This window comes from Boleophthalmus pectinirostris, unplaced genomic scaffold (assembly GCF_026225935.1).
Source record: "Boleophthalmus pectinirostris isolate CB_2022bp ecotype Guang Dong unplaced genomic scaffold, ASM2622593v1 HiC_scaffold_13, whole genome shotgun sequence".
Classification (NCBI taxonomy): domain Eukaryota; kingdom Metazoa; phylum Chordata; class Actinopteri; order Gobiiformes; family Gobiidae; genus Boleophthalmus; species Boleophthalmus pectinirostris.
The window spans coordinates 15,010,981-15,037,192 of record NW_026571036.1 but is presented as its reverse complement, the minus strand read 5'-3'; the positions used below and the strand labels follow the sequence as shown (position 1 = coordinate 15,037,192).

General features: G+C 38.8%; 4 protein-coding genes across 5 annotated transcripts; 3 read left to right on the top strand and 1 right to left on the bottom strand.

The window, feature by feature from the left end:
• The first annotated feature begins 434 nt into the window (after positions 1-434).
• On the top strand, positions 435-2,116 carry srp9 (signal recognition particle 9). The gene is made up of 3 exons (XM_055149661.1): positions 435-626; positions 736-804; positions 1,558-2,116. The coding sequence occupies exons 1-3, from the start codon at positions 555-557 to the stop codon at positions 1,672-1,674; spliced, it is 258 nt and encodes an 85-aa protein (XP_055005636.1). The 5' UTR covers positions 435-554; the 3' UTR covers positions 1,675-2,116.
• A 543-nt stretch (positions 2,117-2,659) lies between these two features.
• On the top strand, positions 2,660-9,061 carry ephx1 (epoxide hydrolase 1, microsomal (xenobiotic)). Its single transcript, XM_020918170.2, has 10 exons — positions 2,660-2,730; positions 3,796-4,008; positions 4,164-4,344; positions 4,419-4,637; positions 4,927-5,056; positions 5,130-5,344; positions 6,311-6,419; positions 6,648-6,770; positions 6,857-7,066; positions 8,921-9,061. Exons 2-10 carry the CDS (start codon positions 3,823-3,825, stop codon positions 8,925-8,927), a joined length of 1,380 nt encoding a protein of 459 aa, XP_020773829.1. The 5' UTR covers positions 2,660-2,730; positions 3,796-3,822; the 3' UTR covers positions 8,928-9,061.
• Positions 9,062-9,105: 44 nt separating this feature from the next.
• On the top strand, positions 9,106-10,996 carry tcf23 (transcription factor 23). Of its 2 annotated transcripts, XR_008631686.1 has the most exons (5): positions 9,106-9,440; positions 9,692-9,811; positions 10,155-10,319; positions 10,554-10,730; positions 10,868-10,996. XR_008631686.1 is itself a non-coding variant. In XM_020921287.2 (4 exons), exons 1-4 carry the CDS (start codon positions 9,318-9,320, stop codon positions 10,650-10,652), a joined length of 507 nt encoding a protein of 168 aa, XP_020776946.1. In that variant the 5' UTR covers positions 9,106-9,317; the 3' UTR covers positions 10,653-10,996. The 2 variants fall into 2 exon arrangements, 1 of the variants encoding a protein (XP_020776946.1); XM_020921287.2 differs by having other exon boundaries at positions 10,554-10,996.
• Positions 10,997-15,732: 4,736 nt separating this feature from the next.
• slc5a6a (solute carrier family 5 member 6a) lies at positions 15,733-24,914 on the bottom strand. The gene is made up of 17 exons (XM_055149703.1): positions 24,618-24,914; positions 21,537-21,716; positions 20,155-20,376; positions 19,780-19,845; positions 19,407-19,458; positions 19,262-19,329; positions 19,026-19,180; positions 18,763-18,903; positions 18,552-18,681; positions 18,367-18,455; positions 17,913-18,025; positions 17,753-17,820; positions 17,595-17,681; positions 17,346-17,518; positions 17,176-17,279; positions 16,927-17,048; positions 15,733-16,822 (listed from the first exon to the last, which is right to left on the bottom strand). Exons 1-17 carry the CDS (start codon positions 24,759-24,761, stop codon positions 16,664-16,666), a joined length of 2,073 nt encoding a protein of 690 aa, XP_055005678.1. The 5' UTR covers positions 24,762-24,914; the 3' UTR covers positions 15,733-16,663.
• Positions 24,915-26,212: the final 1,298 nt, after the last annotated feature.

Here is a 26,212-nt window from a genome sequence, read left to right as displayed (position 1 = left end):
GACCGTTTGGAAAGAGGCACGTCTTCATTTATGCTGCTCTGGTTTGAGGTGGCCACGCACAGAGGAGACGCTGCTATGCTAAGCGACGCAGAAAACTACCAATATTTTCATAGAAAATATAATTAAAATATTTTAGTGGAAAATCACAATAATAATAATAATAATAATCCAGTCTATGCTTTTTACATAAATAGAAGGTTTAACAAAGAAAACAATCTAGGCCTACAGGTGGGCTGAAAAATCCGAGGCACACTCATGAAATAATTTTCAAAAACTAGAGGAGAAGAGAATTTAGAGGGGAGTATGTCCCCTATATAATATTATTGTGATCAGACTGTACAGTCTATGACTGTGACTCAACTTACAATCCAAAAGGTGGCAGTAGTGCACTTTTCAACTTTTTTGCTCTCCCCACATTAGTTTAAAAGAAGAAAGAGCTCAACGATGATTGGTTGAGTGCACGTTGCTGCTGATGTGTTATTTGGGAGCTAGGCTAGTTCATTAGCATACTGTGAACAGCGTCTCCTTTTAGGCCACCAGAGAATTACTCTAAAATGCCTCATTTTCAGACGTGGGAAGAGTTCGCCCGTGCAGCAGAAAAACTATATTTGACAGATCCGATGAAGGTATGATTTGTTTTTATTTCATTGTTGAAGGTGTTGTCCGCCGCATGTAGCCTCTAGCTAGCTCTCGGCTCTCGAGTTGGAATGACTGAAGAGTGTTGTTTTTCTTCAGGTTCGAGTGGTCCTCAAATACCGACACTGCGACGGGAATCTTTGCATTAAAGTCACGGATAATGCAGTGGTGAGTGCTCACAGACAGAGCTAAGGGTGAAGACGATTTTAGAGCGTGTGAGATGGTGATTTTTATTTTTATTTATTTATTTTTAGAAGCTACAGTGTGTTAAGTAAGTAACTTCACAAGGTCTTCGGATTCCATGTCTTAAAATGTGTAATCCAACAGCTGGACACGGCAGTCTTGCATTCGCTTCTATTGTTACCGTTGGATTTGTATCGCATTTGTAAAATGTAAAGCTGACCTACAATTTGCAGTTTTGAAAATACAGTGGAAATGATGTATTCCACAGTTTTTCCTTTAGGATATTACCGCACTTAAAGCTACCTTCTGTAATTAAATTTGCCTATTCGCCCCTGTTGTATTCTCACACTTTTCCACAAGATACAAGATGCTACTTTTGTTACTTCTGTCTGATAATTAGCCAGCTTTGGCCTGGTCGAAGAAGATCAGAGACCACAAGTGAGCCTGCATAAAGGTCAGGGGAGAGGTTAGAGGGGAGGGGGGTAACAGGTTTCACATCTGCCGTCCACTGGATAAAAAAAATAAATACAAAAATCAAAGTTACAGATGGCTTAAGCTTTTAAAACAAGCAAGATTTATTGATTTTTTTATTATTATTATTATTTTTTTTTAAATTCAAATGAATATTATGTTAAAATACATAATCAAGCAGTCTGACTTTATTCATTTTAATCTGTTCATTGTAATGTGCTTGAGCTGCTCCTTCCAAATTGACTTTTTTTTTTTTTTTTTTTTAAGTGTTTACAGTACAAAACGGATCAGGCCCAGGATGTGAAGAAAATCGAGAAGCTTCATGGAAAACTAATGAGACTGATGGTTTCCAAGGAGACTCACAGTGCCATGGAGACGGACTGAGATGTTCTGGTTCTGAAGGTCTGGACTCTGTTCAAATGGGGACTGAGGTGACTCCTCAAAGAGCCCTAATTATGTGGCCCACACTTTCATTTTTGAACTTTTTACGCTAATGCTGTCTTCAGAAACAGCTACATTAATTCTTTATTGTGATGGGTCATAAAAGGAGCTAGGGGACTTTTTTTTAAATGGACTTGTGCCACATGAAGAAATGTGGTGGCTGTTTATTTCAGAGATGAAAAGCCCAGTTTCTTTAACTGAGAAATGCATAAAATAAATGTTTTATCTCATGTCTGAGTGCTTTACTTTGTGACAAACTGTCATTATGTCCTTGGGGAAGACGAGCATGAAGGTTGTATGTGAGCAACATAATTTAGGACATAGTAAAGCAACAAGTTTGCCATAATCTATGACTTGTCATTTAATAAACAGGATAATAATGGTATTTTTCATAAGTGGTCAGTTCATGTTTTCTCTGTGTAGTCTTCATTCACTATACTTTCACGCCGACTCCTGTAAACGTTTGGTTTACTCTTCCCACTGTAAGTCTACAAGTTGCCAAAGCTTTGTTGAAAACCATATAATATGTTTCATGCTCGACTGCTTCAGATATGATTTAGTTGTACTCATTTTTCTGGTCTTTGAAAATACCAGATTATAATGAATAATGTACATGCTTATTTTTTCCATTCCAATTAGCACACATTCATTTAAGAGTAATACACCTAGACAGTTACTTGTACAAATACTCTTACCTAAGTAGAAGCATTTTTTCCCACTCTTTTTCAGTTTTCACATTACTTAATTTCTTGGACCACTGCTTTTTACATGAATAATATAATTTTGAAGTAACTGACTGTCATTTGAGCAAAACTGTTACTCTACCGTGGACTTTTGATTTTGGTAAAAAAAAAATGAATCGGATATTTCGCATTCCTTATAAGTTGATAATGTGCGCGCGCCGCGCTCCCGCGGTTTATACGTCACCTGGAGACGTCTAGGCTCGTGCAGAGTTTCGGACCGTCACCAAAGGCTGACTTCAGCTGGAGTCGTACCCAGGTAAGACGCTGTTGTGTGCGCTGTGTCTGTCTGATGCCTGTAAGAGGCACTTGGACCTATTGTTACTTAAATTTTGTTTGTCGGACTGCGCCATTCATCAGTGATCGTACAGCGCCCCCACTGTTGGCTAAGCAGGATTTTTAAACATGATTTAGGCATAAAGCGTGCAGAGTAGTCATAATTCAGTTAAGTAGTGTGTTGTACGTGAGCCCCATACGAACAGATCGTGGTTCCTGCAACGATCTGTTCGTTGCATGAACTTTGTACGCACCAAACCTAAACCTACTGTGTTGAACTGTGTACTATTGACAATGGGCCACTGTTGGTGTTAAATCCTCTTTTCTCATTCAGCACGTAACATTGGAATCTGAGAATTCGACAGCATTAAAAGTAATCTGTTTAATAATTTAACCATAATTTTTCAAACTATTATTACAGCCTAACAGTGCAAGCCTCTTCCATTACCACTATAATTTCTCTCAATGTTTCTTTTTAAAATATTTAATACTGTTGTTAATTGTTATAATAAAGATTGTGGATATTTGCATATCCATATCAATAAAAATACTGCCATTGTTATGTTTTGAAGGTTTGTCTCAAATTTATATTATTTTAGCTTTAAACTAATACATTTAAACTAAGATAATAACTATTAAGATGCAGCAATGTGCAGGCTCTACTGTATGACATGAATCTATTGTGACCACTAACATCACCTCATATAGCCTTGACCACCTCAATCAGTGACTCTGAAGAGTAGGGGTGGGCAATTACTTTTGAATTCTCATCCATCATTGGTGTAACACCTGTATAAAATAGGCTACTGTAACTTATATTCACATTATAATCATAATTATAATAAAAAACATGCTGGAAATCGCCCGGATTTACTGTACAGTGTACAGAGCAGTGTATATTTAAAACCACTCTCACATAAATACATTACATTTTTTACATGCACTTTGTAAACTGTGAAAGACCTTCACCCTCTGACACTAGTGAGGGTGGAGAGTGAAGATTAAAATTCTCCATTTTAATCTTTTAAATTATTGCATTGTACTAAAGGGCTGTATTCCTCCATTTGCTGGCACCATGTTGTTGGAGGTCCTCCTGGCTGCTGTGCTGGGGGCACTTCTCTTCTTTGTGGTGAATAAGTGGAGAGAGCCAGAAGTCCTGAAGACAGAAGACAAGTGGTGGGGAGTTGGAGACAGACCTGATGGCCAGGAGGATACTACAATTCGACCTTTTCGACTAAGCACCAGTGATGCAGAGCTAGAGGTGTGTTCCAACTGTTCATAAGCATATATCAACCTTTAACCTTCTAGCCAAACTTAGCTGTTCAATGGAATTACAGAGCATAGTAAACAGTCTGTTTCCCCACATCATTACATATGACGTTATGTATCACTTTCTCAAAAATGTTTCCTTCACAGGATCTCCACCAGCGCATGGACCAAACACGACCTGTGCCCTCACTCCACAACAGCCAGTTTAACTATGGCTTCAACTCTGAGCATCTGCAGAAAGTCATCTCATACTGGAGAAATGATTTTGACTGGAGGAAGCAAGTGGAGAAGATAAACCAGTATCCTCATTTTAAAACCAACATTGACGGTTAGTCCTGCTCTGTTGCCTTTATTTATTTGCCTTTATCATTGAATACAGAATAGACTGTGGTGTGTTGGCAGGTCTTGACGTCCACTATGTGCATGTGAAGCCCCAGGTGGTTCCTGAGGGCACAAAGCTGATTCCTCTCATCATGGTCCACGGCTGGCCTGGGTCCTTCTATGAGTTCTATGGCCTGATCCCACTATTAACTGAGCCTTCCCAGGCAGGGCACTTTGTGTTTGAGGTGGTGTGCCCCTCGATTCCAGGATATGGGTTTTCTGAAGCACCACATCACAAAGGTGAGCTCAGTCTATTATGAACGTGCAATAGAACATTTCCTTGTTGAGGCAGTGACAGTCCAAAGGGAGTCCTAATATCTCCAGTCTCTGTACGGCCACATTTTTTTGTCCCATTGTTGAATTGAGTTCTGTTGTTGAATTGAGTGTGTATACAAATTTGAGTCCCCAACAAGGTGTGAATATACATTCTTGCTCACATTTTAATGTTATGTATGTTAAACATTTGCATTCCAAAATAACGCTCATGTACCCGTTTGTTCATGTAGACCTTCCTTGGGTTTTTGTGCAGGGTTCGATTCAGTGTGCACGGCGCGTATCTTCCACAAACTCATGAAGCGCCTGGGCTTCAGTCACTTCTATGCTCAGGGAGGAGACTGGGGCTGGATAGTCACCACCAACATGGCACAACTGGAACCAAGGTAAAAGTCCAATCCACCACTTCCTCCTTTATATTTTAGACTCCAAATAATGAATAGACTCATTTTGTTTCAGGACAGTCACAGGCTTGCATTTGAACTTCGCCCCACCCTCAAAGCCCGGACTGCTACTAACTCTCTCCATGCTACTGGGAAAGTGCTTCCCCAAACTATTCAGTTTCACTCCCCTGGACTTGGATCATCTGTATCCCGCTGCAGAGAAACTGCTGGTGGAGCCCCTTCTCGAAACTGGCTACATGCACATTCAGGCCACCAAGCCGGACACCGTGGGTAAGAGTATTGAGCAAACAACATAACAAATGAATAACTGATGAATGATTTGCTGAAGATGCTGGGGTTTACGCAGTGAGGAATCAGTCCAGAGAGTCATTTTTTTAGGTTACTTTCCAATTGGCAATCAAAATGAGAGACTCATGTGAGGTTCATTCGGTATGTGATGGGATAATAGGATAACACAGAATGACAACATGTCCAATGAAAATATAAATACAAATAAAAATATTGATCCTTTGATCAGTTTGGGTTGAAAAGAATTACTCTAACCCTGAATTGGGTTGTCTGGGGTGTGTGAGGAGTGAGGCATTTCACCAAAAATATATAGAGCCTGTGTTCAACACAGTCTGTCTATTGTGAATTTAAATGTTATATCTTAAATGACAACCTACATGTTAAGGCTTAGACCAGACATGTCATACTCGGGGGCTAAATTTGGCCTGCGATATAATTATATTTGGCCTACAAGCTCATATCAAATATTTATTAGAGCTAGCCCGCCGGCTGCCGTGCCAGTATTGCACATGCACCACTAATACTACAAATCCCAGAATGCTTTGCCAAATGTGTTAGTGCATTTTGACTAGTTGGCTTGTGAAAAAAAAAAATATTAAAAGGAGTTCAAAAGCTACAGATAGGCTATAGAGACATTATTTATTTAAAATGTTATTATTTTATATTATGCTTGGATTGGATATTATGCTCTGGATTCAATGTTTAAACAAAACTATTATTAAACATTTATTTTAATAAGAAAATGCTTAACATTACATATCTCAAAAGAAGAGAAAACATGCAGATGTTATTGAAATTTTTCAATAAATATTTAGTTTGGCCCATGACTTAGTTCCAGTTTTTAATTTTGACCCTCAGTGAATTTGAGTTTGACACTCCTGGCTTAGATAGTCAGGTGCTGGACCTCTCTGTTGTGTGAGTGTTCATACAGTAAACTTTTGTTTGAAGGTCGGGCGCTCAATGACTCCCCCGTTGGATTAGCTGCTTACATTCTGGAGAAATTCTCTACTTGGACAAGCAAAGACTTCAGAAACTTGCAGGATGGAGGACTTACCAGGTAGTTATTTTTACCTCAAAGTACTTTATCCAAGAATCCAAAATATCAAATAAATAAGCACTTACAATATACAATAAAAATAACACATTTATGCAGGAGTCACAACAACACGTCCACTGTCAATGATGCACAAAGATTAATGATTAATTGACAACATGCAATACTTGTTTGATCCTGTAAGTTGTGATCTGGATACACTGAATATTCCGGTTCTTTCTCATGGTTCAGGAAGTTCTCTCTCGATGACCTGCTCACCAATGTCATGATCTACTGGACTGCAGGCTGCATCACCTCCTCCATGAGGTTTTATAAGGAAAATTTTAGCCGAGGTCTCAACAGTCCACATGCAAGGTGAGTGACAGGAATATGAATTTGGAGGGGGTGGTTTAATTGCACAGGATCACATTAATGAAGAGGGCCCACTTGTTTCTCCTCAGAATCCCAGTGGTGGTCCCTACCGGTTTCGCCTGCTTCCCCAATGAGCTAATGCACACTCCAGAGCTGTGGGTCAGGCAGAAGTACCGGCGTCTGGTGAGCTTCACGCCCATGCCTCGAGGTGGACACTTTGCAGCAATGGAGGAACCGCAGTTGATGGCCAAGGATATCAACAAGTTTGTTAAAATAGTGGAGAGTCAGATTAAGGCCAGGTGAATTTAGAATTGGAATAGAGAGGATGCAGAAGTATTTGATTATAATTTTGTAGAAACCCAATGATCATTAACTAATAATTGGTTTAGGTATATATGTTTTTCTTGAGTTAATTGTAGAAAGTTGTCTTATTTTCCTTTACTAATTTAATTGTATGAAGTTACAGCTGAATATCTAAACAAAAGCCATAGCTACTTGTCTTAAGAAGTCACAGTATACTTGGTGTAGCATGTGACCAATAAAGCTGATTGTCCTGACAGACAAACCAATGCTGGTTCTGACAAGCAAATTTTTAAGGGGCCAAATGATGTAAAGGATAACAACATTTTAGCAATGAAAATTTTTACCCTCTTTTCACCTTCTGAGAGTTCTATATTCTTGGCCAAACAAAATTAATCATAGTGAATATTGACACAGTTTGGTTGTACCAAAGTTTCTGAATAGCTCACTTGCTTCACTTTCCAAAGACTGTTTAATCAAAGGTCAAACAGTCCTTTTGGTGCGTTTTTCACTTCCACAGACAGTAGCTTCAAGTGTACACTAGGTGGCTTACTAGGATTTTTTTTGTTTATTTCAGTTGTTTTAGCTCATTTTTTTGAAAATGGGTTTAGTTTGATCATTAATCATTTAATTTGATCATTTAATTCAAACATTTATCTAAACAGGGGCTTAGCTGGTCACATAATTTGGAATATTTTTGATGGATTCACACAGTTCTCAGGCTCTTTCTCAACACACTTGGCGCAGGTCTCATTCATAAACGTACATGATCAGTGAATTGTTTTTTCAATACTACACATTTGTTCTCACTCTGTAAAGGATGCTGGCCCAAACTTTCAATATAGCAATATGACCGCAAAAAGCAAATATTTGTGACCACCCAAAATCCATCAACAAAGGATTTCACACATGAGTCATGAGTACAGAGACATCCTACTGTAGCCTCTCAATTTTTGGATAGTTGGATAAAATACTGTAAAATCCAATGTGAAAATCAGTAATTTGTACATTTATTTCAATTATAGTTTTCACAAAAATGTTATAAAAAACAAATAATAAATTCTTCATCTACAAATTCATATGTGTAAAGTGTGAACCAGTGCTTCTCTGTGGTCCCTGAGAGCAGACTAAGGCTTCTGAGCTGTACTGTCAAATGAATGAAAAGCACAGAAAAAAACATGAGAGTTTGTGATGGTAAAAAAAAAACAAGTTTAAGATTAAATTTTATTTAGGAAAACCCTGTTTGGGATTCTATGTGAGCTGTTTTGCAAATTTGAATTTTCAATAGAGAAGCGTGTCAAACCAAATAAAACCTGTAATCTTAGTTAACCTATTTTATGTTTGTAAACCTAAATTATGTTGAGAAGTGAGTTATTAAAATAATATTGACTTTAAAGTTACTATTAGTCAACGTTTTTGGTATCTTCCCCTCCATTGCCTATAAAACATTGCAAATCTGATAAAGTTTTTTGTCAAAATACAAAGGTTAATCAATTACAAACATATTAAATTTACCAATTCAGTGGCACTCTGATATATATATATATAGTGTATATATAGTGTATATATATATATATATATATATATATACACACACACACACACACACATATATATATATATATATATAATATATATATATATATATATATATATATATATATATATATATATATATATATATAAGTTAGTTGTAGATGTTAGTTTAGTAAAGAATAGAGTCATTTGTATAATATTAATGTTATGTTTCCTATCAATAATTGAAACTATAATTATCTTATTTCAAGGGCAGTTGCATCAATTTAGTGCCTCAGTGTCACACTGCCCCAAATGTCTATTCCCACTTGGTCCAGATGTTAGCTGAGCTACATGTTTCCCAAGCCCCCCAGTGCCCCGAGACCACCCCCCCACCCCCAGGCCCAACTTGCTGTTTGCTCCTCTTGGCAGCCGTGCAGCCAGGGAGGATGGGGACGCCGGCGCAGAGAGATAAGGACCCCTCATTACCTCACCCGATAAGGTAACATGCACAGACACAGGCAGATGGGCTGTGCAGATGCACGGTTGGGACGCACTGTTATCAGGTGCTACTCAGCTAAATTATATTAACTTTTCATTTGGCAGTTAATGTTTTTCAGCATCACAGATCCTCTCTACTTTAATTTCTGAAACATGCACTTTCCAGACCAGCGGATATAAAACTCTTCAAGTTCAAGGCCGTGGTGATCTGGAGCCAGCCCTCGGAGCGTGCGGATGGCGGTGAATCCTCTGGAAGCGCTCATGTCTGTGCAGCAACGACTCAGTTGTGGCCCCACTATGGACTCTCAGAGGCGGGAGAAAGCAGGCAAGAGCTCGGCCCCACGCCCAAAAACACGGGTGAGCTATGAATCTTACAAATACTCTCAAATACAAGTCACAGAAATGGGTCGTGCCCATACAAATTTGTACCCACACAAATCAAAATGATTAAATAATTATACTATAACTTGTATTATTATTACTAAAGGCTGCAGTTTTTTTTTTATATATTTTAGGGGGCATTTGCATGAATTGTGGTTGCAGGGAGACAAATTGTGTGCCCTTATTTGCACAGATTTTTAATCCTAAAAATTTGTGTGTTCCTTCAGCAGGGGCAGTCCGGCACAGTGCCTCTGCCTCGGGCCCAGAGAAGTCAGCACTCTCCAGAAAATGCAGCCCGTGAAAGGAGTCGTGTGCGGAACCTCCGTCAAGCCTTCCACAGCCTGCAGGTCAGACTACACTGTCAGCTTCCCCTTTTGTTTAAGTGCCAGAATACACAGGGGTGTTCTGTCTGAAGCTCCAACAATACACACTCGATGGCTTTTTTGGACTGACGATGTAAAATGCATTACTTCTTTCGTGTAACATATCAGTTCTCAAACACAACATGTCCTGGCATTTGTGCATCATACAGACCCTTGTTGTTGAATTTAATTGGTAGTATGAAAACAAGAACTTATTGGTGGAAACACATACTGTAACAGTTTGATAAATAAAACCCAGTTTGACTGTTAAGAGCATTTATCCTGAATTAAACCCACATAGATAACTCAAACACATTGTTGTCCACAGGCAGCACTTCCCTCTGTGCCCCCAGACACCAAGCTCTCCAAGCTTGATGTTCTGCTTCTGGCTACCAACTACATTGCTTATCTGACAGAGACCCTGGACCGGGAGGGGACCCAAGCAGAGCTTAACCTGCCCTCACGACCAGACGGATACCTGCATCCAGTCAAGGTCAGAATGCCTAAAGGTAGCCCAATCACCATTGAGATGTGCTAGCAAAAATAATACAAAAGCAGAAACTAAAGTTACAGAACCAGTGTGTCACTATTGGTAAATTAACTTTAAATTACCTTGGCTTTGTGTAAAACTTAAAGCGCTATTGGCAAAATTATTTGGTCCTCACAGACTAACTGTCCTAGGCAGAAATTACATTAACTGAGTGGTTACCTGGTGTCTGTCATACAGAAGTGGCCTATGCGCTCTCTGCTGTACTGTGGCAGTGTGGGGGACCTGCTTTCTCAGGACGGCACAGGGGCCCCGGCTTCAGATGCAGACAAAGAGTGAAGCAGCCATTGCAGTTTCTCCAAATATTTCACTCTGCTCCATTCAAAATCCAACAATCACGATGACTACATTATCATGGTAATGACCTTTAAAATAATAATACACAGAGACAATGGTAGATTATTCTGTCCTTCAAATTATCTGTATGGTATTTTAAGTTCAAGTCTACAAGAGCAGGAGCTTTGTGTTATGCTAACATTACGTTTTGTTTATAGTTTGTCAATATTGTTCATGGACCTCTTCTGGGCTGTTTACAACCCACAGGCTACAAATCACTGTATGCAAGAACACTGTGTAACCATAGAAGGTGAGAATATGTACAATATGTAATTATTTATTCTTGTAGGTCACTTTTTGTGTATTTGTCAAATAAAAACAACAACTTTTTGTGTTCTAACAGGATTTGTGTTTGTGGCTTTCTAAATGGGCCAGGTTTATTATGAGAACACATCTTCTTGTTGGGTATTTTTTATCACACAACTTAAAAGAGAAAAACACTTGATATGGAATTCATGAGCACAAACTTGACAAAGTTGCTCATTGGCAATAAATGGGTCTCTGCTCTTCCAGAACAAGTCTAAGTCCAAGGCTATCCCTATAAATCCATAAGAGCAGGGGGTTCTTTCCTGTGCCGAGTTCTGACTCATTTAGAGTTGTTGGACTAGTTATTATAAAGGTTATTAAAGGACAGGGGCAATAGTTGTGAAGCTATTTTTTTTATTCATGTACAAAAACTATAGTTCTTTCGATGTATAGCAGAACATTTTTATCACAGAAAGAGTGGTGATAATCTGAAATTGCTCAGTCAGCTTTGTGTTGGTTCAAAATAATATTATACAAAAAATCATATTATGCGAAATATCTAGAGTGAGATCTGGAAACGGTGCTGTGTTCAAAGATTGGAATGGGCGATTGATGATTCTGATATGTTTATATTCACCCTCCTGTTTGATGAAGTGGAAGAAAGCATCTGCATACTTCCACTATCTGTGCTCATTACGGAGAACACAGGGCCGATTTATGGTGTGCCCCCACACTCCCTGTGCATTCTGTTCTGGAGATCCGCCCCCAGACACTGGACAACCCTCACCCAAATACACCAGACCCAAAAACTCAAGCACATAACCCACACTGTAAAGTACAGCCTTTGAGAAAGAATATATGATATGGTGAGAGACATTCCTGTTTCTGTGCCCACAGATGCCCGAGGTAGAGCTGTGGTAGCCATTCTGCGCCAATGGCTTCTCTAAATAGAACATCACTCAGAGTCACTGTGACATGATATTCAAAGTCAAATTGGCCATAAATATTGTATTTTTTCTCCCTCAAAGCTCATTTAATAGGTTTTTACCAGCAGTATTACTGCTGTTAGTCATATAGTTTGGCAAAAATAATAACTCAAGTAAATCAGTTCAAAACCCAGTAGTAGTACCAAATGAAAACTACTTTTTAAGTAAAAAGTAAAATGAATACTTCTGAAAAAAGGAGAATATATATATATATATAATATATATATATATATATATATATATATATATATATATATATATATATGAAAAACTAAATGATCTGTCTCAGAAAATTTGAAGATTACATAAGATGAATAAAAAGTGATATTTTGAACAGAAATGTCAGGCTGCTGAAAAGTATGTTCATTTCTATGCACTCAGTACATGGTTGGGCCTCCTTTGGCATGAATTACTGCATCAGTGTGTTGTAGCATGGAGCTGATCACCTTATAGCACTGCTCAGGTGTAATGGAAGCGAAAATGCTTTGATAGCCGCCTTCAGGTAATCTGCTTTTAGTGCCTTTGGCTGTTTGAGCAATTGCCAAGTCCTGCTGGAAAATGAAATCAGCATCTCCATAAAGCTTGTATGCAGGAGGAAGCATGAAGTGCTGTAATGTGTCCTGGTAGATGGCTGCATTGACTGTGGACTTCAGAAAACACAATGGACCTACATCAGCAGATGACATGGCAGCCCAAATCAGCAGCTTGTCCACCCTACCTCCAGCCTCTGGGACCTTGATTTCCAAATGACATGCAAAATCCATCCATCCACAGCAGGTAAGACAGTAATGACATCGTCCCATGTAGGCTCTTGATGCGCTGACTCCAGCCTCAATCCGCTCCTTATGAGTTCTCCTAATTCTTGCATGGGTTTTGCTTGGCTGGTGCACCATTTCCTACCACACTTTTTTTCTTCCTCTCAAGTTTCTCTGAATATGCTTGGATACAGTACTCGGTGAACAACCACCTTTTTTTAAGAATGACCTTTTGTGGCTTACCCTCCTTGTGAAAAATGTCAGTAACTTTCTTTTGGACATCTGTCCAGTCAGCAGCCCTTCCCCATGATTGTGTAGCCCACTGACCCAGACTGAGAGAACATTTGTAGGTGTGTTGAGCTGTGAAACTATGACTTTCCAATATAGAACGTTTACACAATATTCAAATTTTCTGAGACACTGAATTTTGTCTTTTCATTATCCGTAAGCCATAATCATGAAAATTTAAGAAATAAACTCTTGAAATATAACTTCTGAAATGAGTGACAAAAAATTTTTTTTTTTTTTGCAATGGATATTTTGTTTGTTCAAAACTTTTAGGCTGGAGATGACCATGAGCATCCTAAATAAAATAACTTTTTTAAAAGTACTTTTTCAGTACAGTAAAAAAATAAATAAATAAAATAAAGAGTAGTGGTGTTGAGAGTACATATACCTGCTGTCAAATGTTGCAACGTAAGTAAAAATACACTGTAAAGTGTACTTTTACTTTTGTGTTGGTATTTTCCACCACTGTAATAGGTAATATACAAGAATAGTAACTTTTCTTACTCATAGCATTTAGTTAGAGTGTGATAAATTATTGAGACAACACAAAGTTTAAAGTTATTTATTGATTTGGTAATGTGATTTATGGATCAATCTTGAGGTTACTGACTATGTGCTATAATTGGGGTAATAACAGCAGCAGCATTGTGACATGACACATTTTATCTTAATAACATAAAATACTATTATAACAGTGTTCTTTCATGACAGAATAAATATGAAATAATTTATAACTCAAAAGTCAATACCTGACCCATTTCCACAAGAACAGTGTTGGTTTAATGTCTAGTATGGTACCATTGTATGAAATGTAATTTAATATCATTTTTGGAATGCAGTGCAAGGGAATTCTTGGCTATGAGGAAAAAAAAATACAGCAAATATTGTTTAAAAAAATAATTTGAAACAATATTTACCAGAGCTGGAAATTACTAAGTGTGACACTCTTGAAAATAGTAAAATAAGTATTAACATTTTAAATGGCTATGAATCAAAAACCATAGTTACATTAAAATAAATGTTGGCAATTCAGCATTAGAGAATTGCACCAAACAGTCAAGTCTTTATGAAGGTAGGGCTACCCCTGTGCGTCATCATGTACAGTCCCTGACAAAAGTCTTGTCGCTTATCCATTTTGTAGAAACACAAGCTTATAACCTGACTTTAAATTAATCAATTGGTTTTAGAAATGTCTCATATGAAAGCTAAAACCCTCCCAAATTATGCTCAATATACTAAAATAAATTTGCTTCACTGAAAAAAGATTGATCATTTAATGAACACAGAAAGGTCAGATTTTGTCTAACCCTAACCCTAACCCTTGTCGCCTTGTCATATGATGCACCCAATCCTAGATTACAGCCTCACCTGTGATCAGATACTGATCAATCAATTAGTGTTTGTGTATAAAAAGAACCCCAGCACACCAGACCTTCACATCAACTGCAACTTGACCTCTGACAACATGCCTAAGATCCACCCTGAGACCAAAGCGTTAATTATCAAGAGGCTGAAGACCAGATCCACTGCTGAGGTGGCTGACACCTTCAATGTGTCTCAGCGTCAAGTACAAAGAATAAGAAAAAGATCTGAAATGACTGGAGATGTTTTTGACAAGCCCAGGTCCGGCAGACCCCGCAAGACAACTGCTCGGGAGGACCGTTTGTTGATTCGAAAATCCAAGGCCAGCTCCTTTTCCACTGCAGCAGAGCTCCACCAGGCCTGGTCACCTCAAGTCCCTGTGTCAACCAGAACAGTTTGTAAAATTCTGTCTCGAAATGGCCTCCATGGTCAAATCAGTGCACAGAAACCAGCACTAAACAAAAGGCAATTAAAAAACCGTGTGGCATTTGCCAAGGCCCACAGCCTGCTAACAGGATGGACACTGGAAAAGTGGCAGAAGGTGGATTTCTCAGATGAATCCTTGGTTGAATTACATCACAGCCACCGCAAATATTGCAGGAGACCTACTGGAGCCTGCATGGATCCAAGAGTCAGCCAGAAAACAGTTAAGTTTGGTGGTGGAAAAATCATGGTCTGGGGTTCCATCCAGTATGGGGATGTGTGAGACATTTGCAGGGTGGAAGGCAATATCAATGCCCTAAAATATCAAGAAGTATTAGCTACCTCTTACATTCCCAACCATAAAAGGGGTCAAATTTTGCAGCAGGATGGTGCTCCATCGCATACTTCTATCTCTACATCAAAGTTTCTCAAGGCGAAGAAGATCAAGGTGCTCCAAGACTGGCCAGCCCAGTCACCAGACATGAACATCATTGAGCATGTCTGGGGTAGAATGAAAGAGGAAGCAAAGAAGGCAAAACCAAAAAATCTTGATGAACTCTGGGAGGCATGCAAGCCTGATTTCTTTGCTATTCCTGATGACTTCATCAACAAATTGTATGAATCATTGTCGAACCGCATGGATGCAGTCTTTCAAGCTCATGGAAGTCATAGATATAAGATATTAAATATGGATCTCACAGCACCACGACTTAATTCACTGACGTTATGCAACATATTTTTGTATTTGAAGTAAATTATTTGTTCAATTTTCTGTAGGCGACAAAACTTTTGTCTTGCCAAAAATTGACCTTTCTGTGTTCATTAAATTATCAATCTTTCTTCAGTGAAGCAAATTTATTTTAGTATATTGAGCATAATTTGGGAGGGTTTTAGCTTTCATATGAGACATTTCTAAAACCAATCGATTAATTTAAAGTCAGGTTATAAGCTTTTGTTTCTACAAAATGGATAAGCGACAAGACTTTTGTCAGGGACTGTATGTATCATATAGGCCTCTCAACAGAACTATATACAACTTAAGGTTACAGTTGTGCTGGGATCATGTGCAGGTTTAATAAGGCACACACTTCAAGTAATTTCAGGTCAGAAATGAAGTGACAAGGCGTGGGGTGAAAGTTAACCATGAAGAGAACGTTGGCAGTAGTCAGAACATGGGATGTACATGAGATGATGGAGAACTACAATACAAAAATACAAAACATCCCATTTCTACATCATATTCACCAAAGGGTTCATGGTTCTTGCATATAAAATAATATTTCAACTACTAAAATATATAATAAGATAGCAAATGTATCATATAAAAATATACAGGCCTGTATGTAAAAAGCAAAAGAATATGAACCATATTCTTTGTGCTTTGGATAGTTTGAGGTATTTGGGGTCAGAACAAGAACAGGAAGACGATGCTTCATGTTTCTTAAACAATGATTGGTACAAAAATAGCAAACAGTGACATCATGTAGACAGCGACCCCTAAGTAAGACTCAAGACACATTGTAAATATACAGGCACAACATTGGTTCACAAGAATTCTTCGATTCCAAAAACAGTAAGCTATTACTGGCACAGTGAGGTGGACTACAGCATAATGACAGATTAATACACAGTCACATCTCAGAACCAAACATTCATTCTTCCTCCGCAGCCATACCCCAAATAGAAAAATGAAGTGTCTGTGGTCACTGAAATGTAGTACTCCGTAGACTTCAGTACCACAATTAAATGCCAAAAAATCGAAAATGTATGTTATTATTGACAATCACAGCAGCAAAAATTCTACTAAAATTGTTAACAAATTATTATTTTTTTTACTCATGTTGAGTGTACAAAATCATTCCATACTTGTTTGGTTAAATGTGCTGGCTCCTTGTCACAGCGCTGTCTCCTGGAGTCCTGCTACAGGAACCAGGCTGCTGCGCTTCGCTTGGTCATTTGGGGGCACTCCTGAGTCCTCCAGCTCCTCCTCTTTAAACAAGGCAGATCCATTGGGGGCTTCCATGGACTTGCGATAGGGACTTCTCTCTCGAAGCTGCTCAGAGATACCAGAAGGTGTTTGCGTTCAGCATGTTAACTATGTAGGGCCCTACCAGCTGACCAGGAATAAAAAGGTATAGTGGATATTTGTAGGTCTACCTTTGGTGCCAGAGAAGTCCTGCAGCACAGTTTTTCTTTGTATCGCTCAGGCAGGAAAAACAGGAGTGTGCCCAGAACTGGAAACACGGTGCCGGGGGTGAGCTGACTCTCCTTCATAGGTCCTATGCATGTGCACACACAGTCAGAAGATCACATACACATTTGACTGCACTGTTATTATTTTTGACAATTCTCTGTTTAAATGATACCAAGAATAATGTTGAAAATGTTTTTACAGAAGTATACTACCTGTTAGCAAGCTGACCAGCAGTCCCACAATAACTACAGTAGTTGAATTATGAGCACTGTACCACATGTACGACAATGAGTAGAGTGCCTCGACACCTGTTGGTCTATGAAGAATCTGGTCACAATTTAAAAATTTAGAAGACACTTTTCAGACTAGCGCAATGTGTTACCTGGGTTTATTTATTGTAGCATTCAAAAAAGGCACCAGAGTTGTGTTTTCAAAAACAGGAGCCACAGTTGTGTTCAGGAGGGGTCCGCTGGAGCTGGACATGCGCATGACAAAACTACCAATGCCTACCCAGAAAGCCATAGCAAGTCCAGCTATCAGTCCAATGACTGCACCCTGCATAGACAGGGTCATCAACATTTTAACAGATGTCTATGGGAAGGATGTACAGCTGTTTAGATCATGGACTTACAGTGGAGTTGGCCCAAGGAAAGAACATGCCCAGACAAAATAAACCCAGTAAAGGGCCGCCAACCATCCCAAAGATGCTAAAGGCAGCCTAAAGACACATTTACAAAGTTACCATTCTGTATGTGGCAAACATTTATGATGAGAATGTAGTAGGTATACCTGCAGCACTGAGCCCATTAAGGAGGCTATGTAGGCCATAGCCAGACACACCAGACCGTACGCCAACGCTGTTGGCAAGAATAAACACAAAACCTATTAATGAATCATGCATTATCATGTACCATGTAGAGTTATGCACTTGCGTTTTCAGTGGCCATACCGAGTCCTTTGGACAGCAATGTAGCTCTTGATTCAGCCATGGCTGGGAAGTAAGGTTTTATGAGGTCCTCCATTGTTACTGTGGCCAAAGAGTTGAATGCAGATGATATTGTGCTGCAAATAAATCTCTAGTTAAATCTATAACTATGACAATAAGACTAGTGAAACTTTGATTTGTTCAAGTTGGCAATGCAGCAGCAGTTAGATGAATTCTCACAATATTTGTGAGTTTACTTGAAAATCCACCTTGTACAACTCCCATGGCTCTGTGCTCCAATCCATCAGTGAATTAGAGTGATTGCACCAATCAGAGGGCTGCATTGCCAAAATAATGCAATTGCATATATTTTTTTATTTATTGTATCGTGTTGACGTGTCCTACTTTCTTTTGTCAACAAATGATTCCATGTTGTTATCAGTTAAGTGCTGCGTAAGTTGAAGAGTATTCCTCTTACCTGAGAGCTCCACTGAAAAGACAGGCCACAAAGAGTCCAGAAAGGCCAGGCAGATCCCGAAAGACATCCATCACAAAGTACAGCACCATCTGGACACACACAAACAAATACACTCTAAACTACCTATGTCTCTGTTAAAATAAAATAAAAATAAAAAACAGGCACAAGGAACCTGAGTGCTTTACCTGGTCATTAGTTTTGACATAGCCTTTGTCCAGCGGGCTATCCTCTCCATAGCGAGCAAACATAACTAGTCCCATCAAACAGCCCAGACAGAGGACAACCTGCTGGCATGGAAAAACTACATAGCATGACCTGAAGAGGTCACAAAAAGTCACATTGTTAGAAGTGAAAGAAAACATGTTGAATGAATGAAAATCAAGTTGCAAAACCTACATGACTGCTTCTTTCTCAGAACGAGAGCTGAGGTATCGCTGAACTTGTGCCTGGTTGACCCCATATAAAGCCAGCATCAAAAACACTCCACCCACAGCCAACGTCCAGAACGTGTGCCGCTCCAAAGGGTCTGGGTTCAGGCTATGAAATACAGTTAACAAAAAACACACCGTTGGCAAACGGTATAGTATACAAGTAATAATATGAGTAATATGGTGTCTGAAGTAATATAATACATAAATTAAATACTCAAGAGGACCCACTCTAGTCCTGCAATGCGGCTGCCGTTCTTCGCCTTGCTCCACACTTGGCCTATGCCCCCAGCTTGACTGGTCCCCACCACGATGACTGCCAACTGCCCCGCAAACATCACCACGGTCTGGAACACGTCAGTCCAGATCACGGCCTTCAGCCCCCCCTGTTAAACAGCAAATTAACAGCAATTATATACAGTAACATCTGGCCCAGTCACATCATTCAAACACAGGTGCAATTCTACCAGTGCAGTGTACAGAGTGCACACCAATCCCATTGCCAGCACTGCACCCCAGAGGTCAAAACCAGTCACTACAAAAAGAAATCCATCTTACTTGAATGCAAAAAGCTATGCAAAAATTTGCATTGAAAATGTAAAACTGTTATACCTGCATTAAGGGCCAAGGCTGGAGCATAAAGCACAACACCCATGTAAATGACCTGCAGAAAAGAAGCAAGAAAACTGTTCAGAGCACACTTTAGAAAACATACATACATACATACATACTGTTAGGGCTGGGTATCATATATATATATATATATATATATATATATATATATATATATATATATATATATATATATATATATATATATATAGATAGATAGATAGATAGATAGATAGATAGATAGAGATATATAGATATAGATAGATATAGATATAGATATGGAGAGAGAGAGAGAGAGAGAGAGAGAGAGAGAGAAAACCACCGTGGAAGGTGATATATATAAACTTGATTGACTAAATTTGTAATAATTTACCATCTGAAAGATGAAAGTAACAGTTCCACACACTCGAACTGTTTTGTTGAAGCGCAGTTCTAAATACTGTAAAGGGAGAAAAAAAAGTTTTCCTTTGAAATCACAAATGCCCTTATCTTTGCTCAGATGACCTTCTCTTTCACTCCAGACATAACACATTGTTTTAAACAACTACTTCAATATGTGTTCAAATCCATTGTGGGAAAGTAGCAAAATAGTTGTTTAATATATATGCACTTGAAAAATCTGTACATAAGCAACAATGGTAAGCAACTGTAAAAGTTTTCAATTCCAGACTACCAGACTCCCCTGAATCTCCATTAGTCCAGAGTAAGAGTTACTGATGTACCTGTGCCAGTAAATGTGACCTCATACCTCATAGGCACTTGACAGGCGTAGTCTGTAGAACACAGGAATAAACACATGAGCAGGAATAAGAAGGCCCAAAAAGTAGGAGCAGCCCAGGAACCAATACTGTGTTCCAAAGGTGTACACCTCTGAAGGAGCTCCCAAGATGGCCACTGCCGACTGGAAGGTGGCCAGGAGGGACAGGGACACAGGCAAGCAGCTCATGGACCGGTCAGCCATCAAGAACTCCTATGACACAGCAGACTGGTTTAGCAGACAGACCACCAAGGCCATCTCTATAGCCAGACTGCATTTTCATCTGCCATTGTACAATATTTTTGAGTGATCTTGCTAGTAAAGATGTTTATTGGAGTGTATAAATATAAAAAGACACCGCCGCCGACACTGATGATGGCAAGCGGTCTTAGAATGTGATGATGGCAAACTCAGAGGGTGGGAGAAAGAGCCAATATTACCTATGGATTACATAGTATTGAACTTGGTCATTTCTATTAGTGACACACTATATCTCCCCATAGAAATCCCCATTTTAGCTGCTCCCCCTACACACAGTGTTGGGATGTAACTGAATACATGTACAGAGAATACGTATTCTGAACACTAATTTTGAGTAACTGTATTCTGACACAGTTACTTTTTCATTTAGCGGTATTTGGAATACAGTTACTTTTCTAAAATTAAAAAAACAAAACAAAACATTACAGTATCTGATCATGTAATTTTAGCTTCAACTGCACATACTTGGTGAGAAAAACTAACAACAACTTATGGTGAGGCATGTGTGATTTTTCCATCTCCAGTTAGTGATAGGAAATGCTTTAAAAATGGTGAAACAAATAAAAGCTATTATTAATACTATATTGCATCTTTACCCTATACTTTAACTCAATGTAAAAGTATTAAAAGCATTCAGAGTACAGTACTCTGATTGAACCATGTATTGGAATACGTTACAAAATACATTTTAATGTAATACTCAGTAACTACATACACTTTCAAAATATTTTTGCCATCACTGCCAACAGAATATTGTGATTTCTCATTTGAAAACTGGAAATTAGTTAAATCTGGACAGACTCAAGGAAAATAATAATAGCATGGCTTTAGTGCTTAAAGCCTGGCACAAAATGACAGCTGATTCATTGGAGGCCTGAAAAAATGAAAACTCATCAGTCGTGAACAGGTGAACGGAGTTCACGGTGACTGAGTGCATAGGCTGGTGCTGAGCAGGCACCAGCCTATGTCTTTTCAAGGTGTGTCTCTGGGCTTAATGCATAGTAACCAAAAACAACAATAGGTTAAATGAGTTTAGACACTGGCACTTTAGATGAAACTGCATAATATGGACTGGACAAGGTTCAGTTCATATTATGCAGTTAGAGGTTCACCTGTGTTGTGCGCTGACGACCTCCAGAGAAGGCATAGAAGAGGCCAATACCAGCTGAGGCCACCAGAAGTACAGCAAAGATGACATAGTCGACTGTGGTAAAGTGCATCTGGACAACATCCCCCATTCTGAGGTGTCTTGGGGTCACAAGATCTGCAGAAGTGCCTGACCCATAGGTGACCTGAGGACAAACAGCAAATCATGACCAATGGTTATTGCTGATCCATCACATCAGTGCTCATGCTTTTGATGATCCCAAGATCAGTGGAGCAGTTTAATTTTTGGCCCCATTGTTTAAATCAAGATTTCCAAAAGAACATATTAAAACTTATACTTCTTATTGTATTATGATAAATATTTAGAGGTAACTTTATTTAATATTTAATCAGTCACTTTTTGTTTAGTCAAGGCACGGCAGGAGAGCAAGCAGTGCAGTATCTCAGCACAATGTCCACTTCAGCAACAATTTCTGTGGAAGAAACTGTTCAACATGGGGAGTCATACGAGCTTCAACAATATTATTACAACTGAACAGACACACGTGAGCTTCTCAGAAATACCCATTTAATATTTGCTTTAACCAAATGAGCCTTTGTGTTTTTATCATCTCTGGTAACTGGTTTCCCTCAATAATAAAGCCCTGTCCATGTCAGTTTGAGTGAAGCTCTAAGCTCTCACCAAATATGACCAGCACATGACCAGCCTTAAGAGGTGCAAGGTCAAGGACACTGTCAGTTTGTGTCAGCTAATCTTCTGTCCCACTTAAAACTCCTGGGATATGGAAATAATGTGTTTTATTATGTGTATTATTATTTATTATGTGTATTATGACGAAACAGTCATCATTTAGTAATAATAATACCAGTAATAATAATAGTACTGTTCACCAACAGTAACTAAGAATATATTAGTATTGCATTCACACTTATGACATGTCTTCTCTGTGTTAATAAAGGCTCCTTCTGTAATTTTTGGAAACATTACATTTTTGTGTATTTATTGTCAATAGTAATAGTCAACAGAAGTCATAAATTTTAACTAAACACGCTGTTATGGTATTTAGTATTTTTTAACTCTAAATTGAAGGTCAACATTTATTTATATCTAATACTAAATAGGCTAATATTAGAAACTGTTATAACAAAGTTTTATCTATCTGAATGTCACCATATCAAACTGCCCATGGCATCATGCCTTTTAAATGTCATCCACCCAATATTTACCTATTTAAGGAATATTTTAGTGTTTTCTATTCAAAACCGTATGTTCAAAAATGTATGTTTCTGATTTTGTCAGTCTCCCAAACACATATCTGTTGCAGGCACGTGACAAATCAAACTGACTAATGATTACTTGGATGAGTTGAACTCTGCCCTTTGTCTCTCAAGAGTGTAACTAACTCCATCACTCTTCCTTTAGCGCTTCAAAAGTGGAAACTACCAAACTATCCTTAGGCAAACTCTTAATTGGCGAGATTTGTGGAAATATTCTAGGGCTGAATTTGTTGGAAAAATATCTGAATGTGTATTTTGTTATATGAAATTATTGCATTTATATATATATATTAGGGGTGTCAAATTATCGCGTTAAGTGCGATTAATTAATTACAGTCATATTTAGCGCGTTATGTTTTTTAATCGCGTTAATCTCATTTTTAATCTCTAACTTTAGTGTTTCTGTATGCGAGTTGCTTTATTATAAAACCTGTTTTTATGTGTTGTTGGGACAACAACAACACACACACACACAAAAAAACACATTTATACATTTTTTTATTTCGGTAATTCCACTCATTGCCGGAAACCCACACAAAACGCGTGCAGTAAGAGCGATGTAAACGTCATGTTCACGTTTGCGGCGTCAGTCACACAATTGACGAGGTCGAAAAGCCAGTAGAACAGGTGCACAGGTAAAAACACATTCGTGTCTTGGAAATTATTCTCCCGACGTGAAATATAAAACAAAATAACAAATATAAAATCGCCTACAACTTAAATGTCACTGGTGAAAACAACCTGCATAGGCTCATGATGTCTGCACTACTGTCCTATAGTGACCTGCCACATGAGGGGACACGCACACAAACACACACAAACACAAACAAACACAAACACACACAAACACACACCTTCATCATCGTCATTAACCTGAGAACGCGGGGACCACGTTTCCTTCCGTAGTTACTGCGCGGACACCGACGTGCTCCCGTGAGCCGCGTGAGGATCGTGTTTTCTCGCGTACGCTGCGTAAACCGCGCTTCCTCCTGTGAGCCTCTAAACCAGAACTAACACCAAGACTAAAATCAGGACTAATCCAGTCCAGAACTAAACCAGGACTAAACCAGAACTAAAACCAGAACTAAAACCAGGTCTAAACCAGGTCTAAACCAGGACTAAACCAGCACTAAACCAGAAATAACACCAGGACTAAAACCAGGATTAATCCATTCCAGGACTAAACTAGGACTAAAATAGGACTAAAGCAGGTCTAAACCAGGACTAAAACAAGGATTAAAACCAGTGATCTCATATAGAAAGCATTTCTCTATCAATAATATTTTGAATATGGTTAAGGAAAGACTGGACTTTTTATTGTCTTTAGACAAAAGTTATTCTGTTCAGATTTCCTCGTCTTTGCTACTTTACAGCAAACAGTTTCTTATTCATGGAGACTTGGGCCCAACAACCAATTTGGAGAGATTTGTTAAACAATAAATGACTTTATAAAGTCACTTTTTTTTGTTCTATATCAGTCTTTTGATCTGCCACAATAATGTAATAATGAATTTAAATGAAAATACCTCAAATTGAAGGCTTTTCTCAGCAATTTTTAGGTGAGATTAAAATGAGATTAATTATATTAATTAATTACAGATCATAATTAATTAATCTCTCAATTTTTTTAATCGCATGACAGCACTAATATATATATATATATATATATATATATATATATATATATATATATATATATATATATATATAATTATTATTATTATTAATAGGCTATATATATTTTAATACAAATTTTGAGGCTCTTTGAGGCCTTACAGCGACTTTACTTGGGGCATAAACGAGCTTACTTGGCTTACGGACAGGCACCGGGGACGTTCTTGTTCAATCACTGAGGAGAGGGCACTGTCTGTGATGAAGGGAGACTTCACTAAAGTGTAGGGGAGCTGAGAGGGAACAGGGACAGGATTTATTAAACCGAATAGGACTTGCATCACGGCGGAAGGGAACCCAAATTAAAAAATTGACCTCGTGAGTAACTTTACACCCTGACCTTCGCACGTGCCTTTAGGTTAATAAACTACTTTCTGACTGTCTCATGCAATATAATTACTTCAACGTATTGTGCGACACCCACATTTAAAAAGAGAAAACTGAATGAGCATTTTAACATTACCTTTTAGCAATACTCTGTTCTTCAGGACCTCTCCGTGCCTTTCATACACTACTACAGGATCCAAACTACAGCGGCATTTACAACCAACTCTCCCTGACAGACATGGCGCTGCTTCAACGTGCGTGTCCTGCTCTATTCACTTGTCTCCTCGATTCCTCTGCTGTCGAGCACGCCCACTGATGAAAGAGCCATAGAGAAGAAAGGTAGGCTGTTTCCTATTGGCTCTTACTTCTCACTGGGTGGGCTTTACAGCTGAAGAATCGAATAATTGAGGTTACGAAGACACAAGTGGAACGCACCCCACTCTATGGAGCGCACATGCGTATAGCGCACGTTGATTATTAAGGTAGAGATCCACCAGGTGAACTTAGGGATCTATAATAAACTATAAACGAGTAACGACCTAACCCCCGTTGTGTACATGCAGGGAAGACAATAAACGCGCGCCTCTAATATTGTCCGACATATCCACGAGCGCACTGAATAGACACGCACAGTTGACGCACAGCCAGTTGACCAACCACAGTTCAATAAACCCCTGAACCTGTTTAGAGGTCATACGGTACATTAAAATAAACTCACCTCAGGCTGAAAATTTGGATTTTTATACTGTCACAGCTGTCATCGTTAAAGCTGGGTTGATCAGCACGATGTTGCGTGCGCTGAGTAGGCCATTCAAACGACTCCTTTCCGTTTCACGGCCTCTTGAGCAAAAGCTGTGCAGTTTAAGATAAGCGTAATACATACACGTTTATGTATTTTTTTGCTATTTCATTCGTCATGCCGTCGAAACCCTCTGGCCAGTGGAGCTCAGTGCGCATCACAGCACTCACTGATGGGTTAGAGTCGTTGGACCAATGGCAGAGCGGCGCGCCCCCTCCTCGCGGCTGACTCATAGCCTCAGCCTAGTGATAATAAACACAACATAATACCCCCAATAACAGTATTAATTTTCATGGAGGAGTACAAAAACCACCGGTAAGATATGTCAAATGCTGTGACTTCCTGGGCTCCAAGAGTTACTCTACCAAAACAAAGTATTTTATTAAATGTCTTAAATTAAATTGACGCCACATTATCATTTCAAATGGTAGTGTACCGCTCCTCGGTCGCTTTTGTCAGACTCGGCAAAACATTTAGGCATTATTGTGTCATCTTTGCCACCAAAATTATTAAAGCCATTGTCATACAGATGTTCCATACTTTTATCCTATGGCAGTCCTGCACAATACACATTCAAATGTCTTTCAACACAAGCCTTACATTTCT

What these genes read in the sequence shown, in the direction of transcription:
- srp9 (XM_055149661.1), top strand. Translation starts at nt 555, where the DNA reads ATGCCTCATTTTCAGACGTGGGAAGAGTTCGCCCGTGCAGCAGAAAAA. An exon ending in ATTTGACAGATCCGATGAAG is followed by an intron (nt 627 to 735) that starts GTATGATTTGTT and finishes GTTTTTCTTCAG; the next exon opens with GTTCGAGTGGTCCTCAAATA. An exon ending in AAGTCACGGATAATGCAGTG is followed by an intron (nt 805 to 1,557) that starts GTGAGTGCTCAC and finishes TTTTTTTTTAAG; the next exon opens with TGTTTACAGTACAAAACGGA.
- ephx1 (XM_020918170.2), top strand. Translation starts at nt 3,823, where the DNA reads ATGTTGTTGGAGGTCCTCCTGGCTGCTGTGCTGGGGGCACTTCTCTTC. An exon ending in TTTTAAAACCAACATTGACG is followed by an intron (nt 4,345 to 4,418) that starts GTTAGTCCTGCT and finishes GTGTGTTGGCAG; the next exon opens with GTCTTGACGTCCACTATGTG. An exon ending in CACCAAGCCGGACACCGTGG is followed by an intron (nt 5,345 to 6,310) that starts GTAAGAGTATTG and finishes TTTTGTTTGAAG; the next exon opens with GTCGGGCGCTCAATGACTCC.
- tcf23 (XM_020921287.2), top strand. Translation starts at nt 9,318, where the DNA reads ATGGCGGTGAATCCTCTGGAAGCGCTCATGTCTGTGCAGCAACGACTC. An exon ending in AAGCCTTCCACAGCCTGCAG is followed by an intron (nt 9,812 to 10,154) that starts GTCAGACTACAC and finishes TGTTGTCCACAG; the next exon opens with GCAGCACTTCCCTCTGTGCC. An exon ending in GATACCTGCATCCAGTCAAG is followed by an intron (nt 10,320 to 10,553) that starts GTCAGAATGCCT and finishes TCTGTCATACAG; the next exon opens with AAGTGGCCTATGCGCTCTCT.
- slc5a6a (XM_055149703.1), bottom strand. Translation starts at nt 24,761, where the DNA reads ATGCAAGTCCTATTCGGTTTAATAAATCCTGTCCCTGTTCCCTCTCAG. An exon ending in GTCGTCAGCGCACAACACAG is followed by an intron (nt 20,377 to 21,536) that starts GTGAACCTCTAA and finishes GCTGTGTCATAG; the next exon opens with GAGTTCTTGATGGCTGACCG. An exon ending in GCCTGTCAAGTGCCTATGAG is followed by an intron (nt 19,846 to 20,154) that starts GTATGAGGTCAC and finishes CTCCCTTTACAG; the next exon opens with TATTTAGAACTGCGCTTCAA.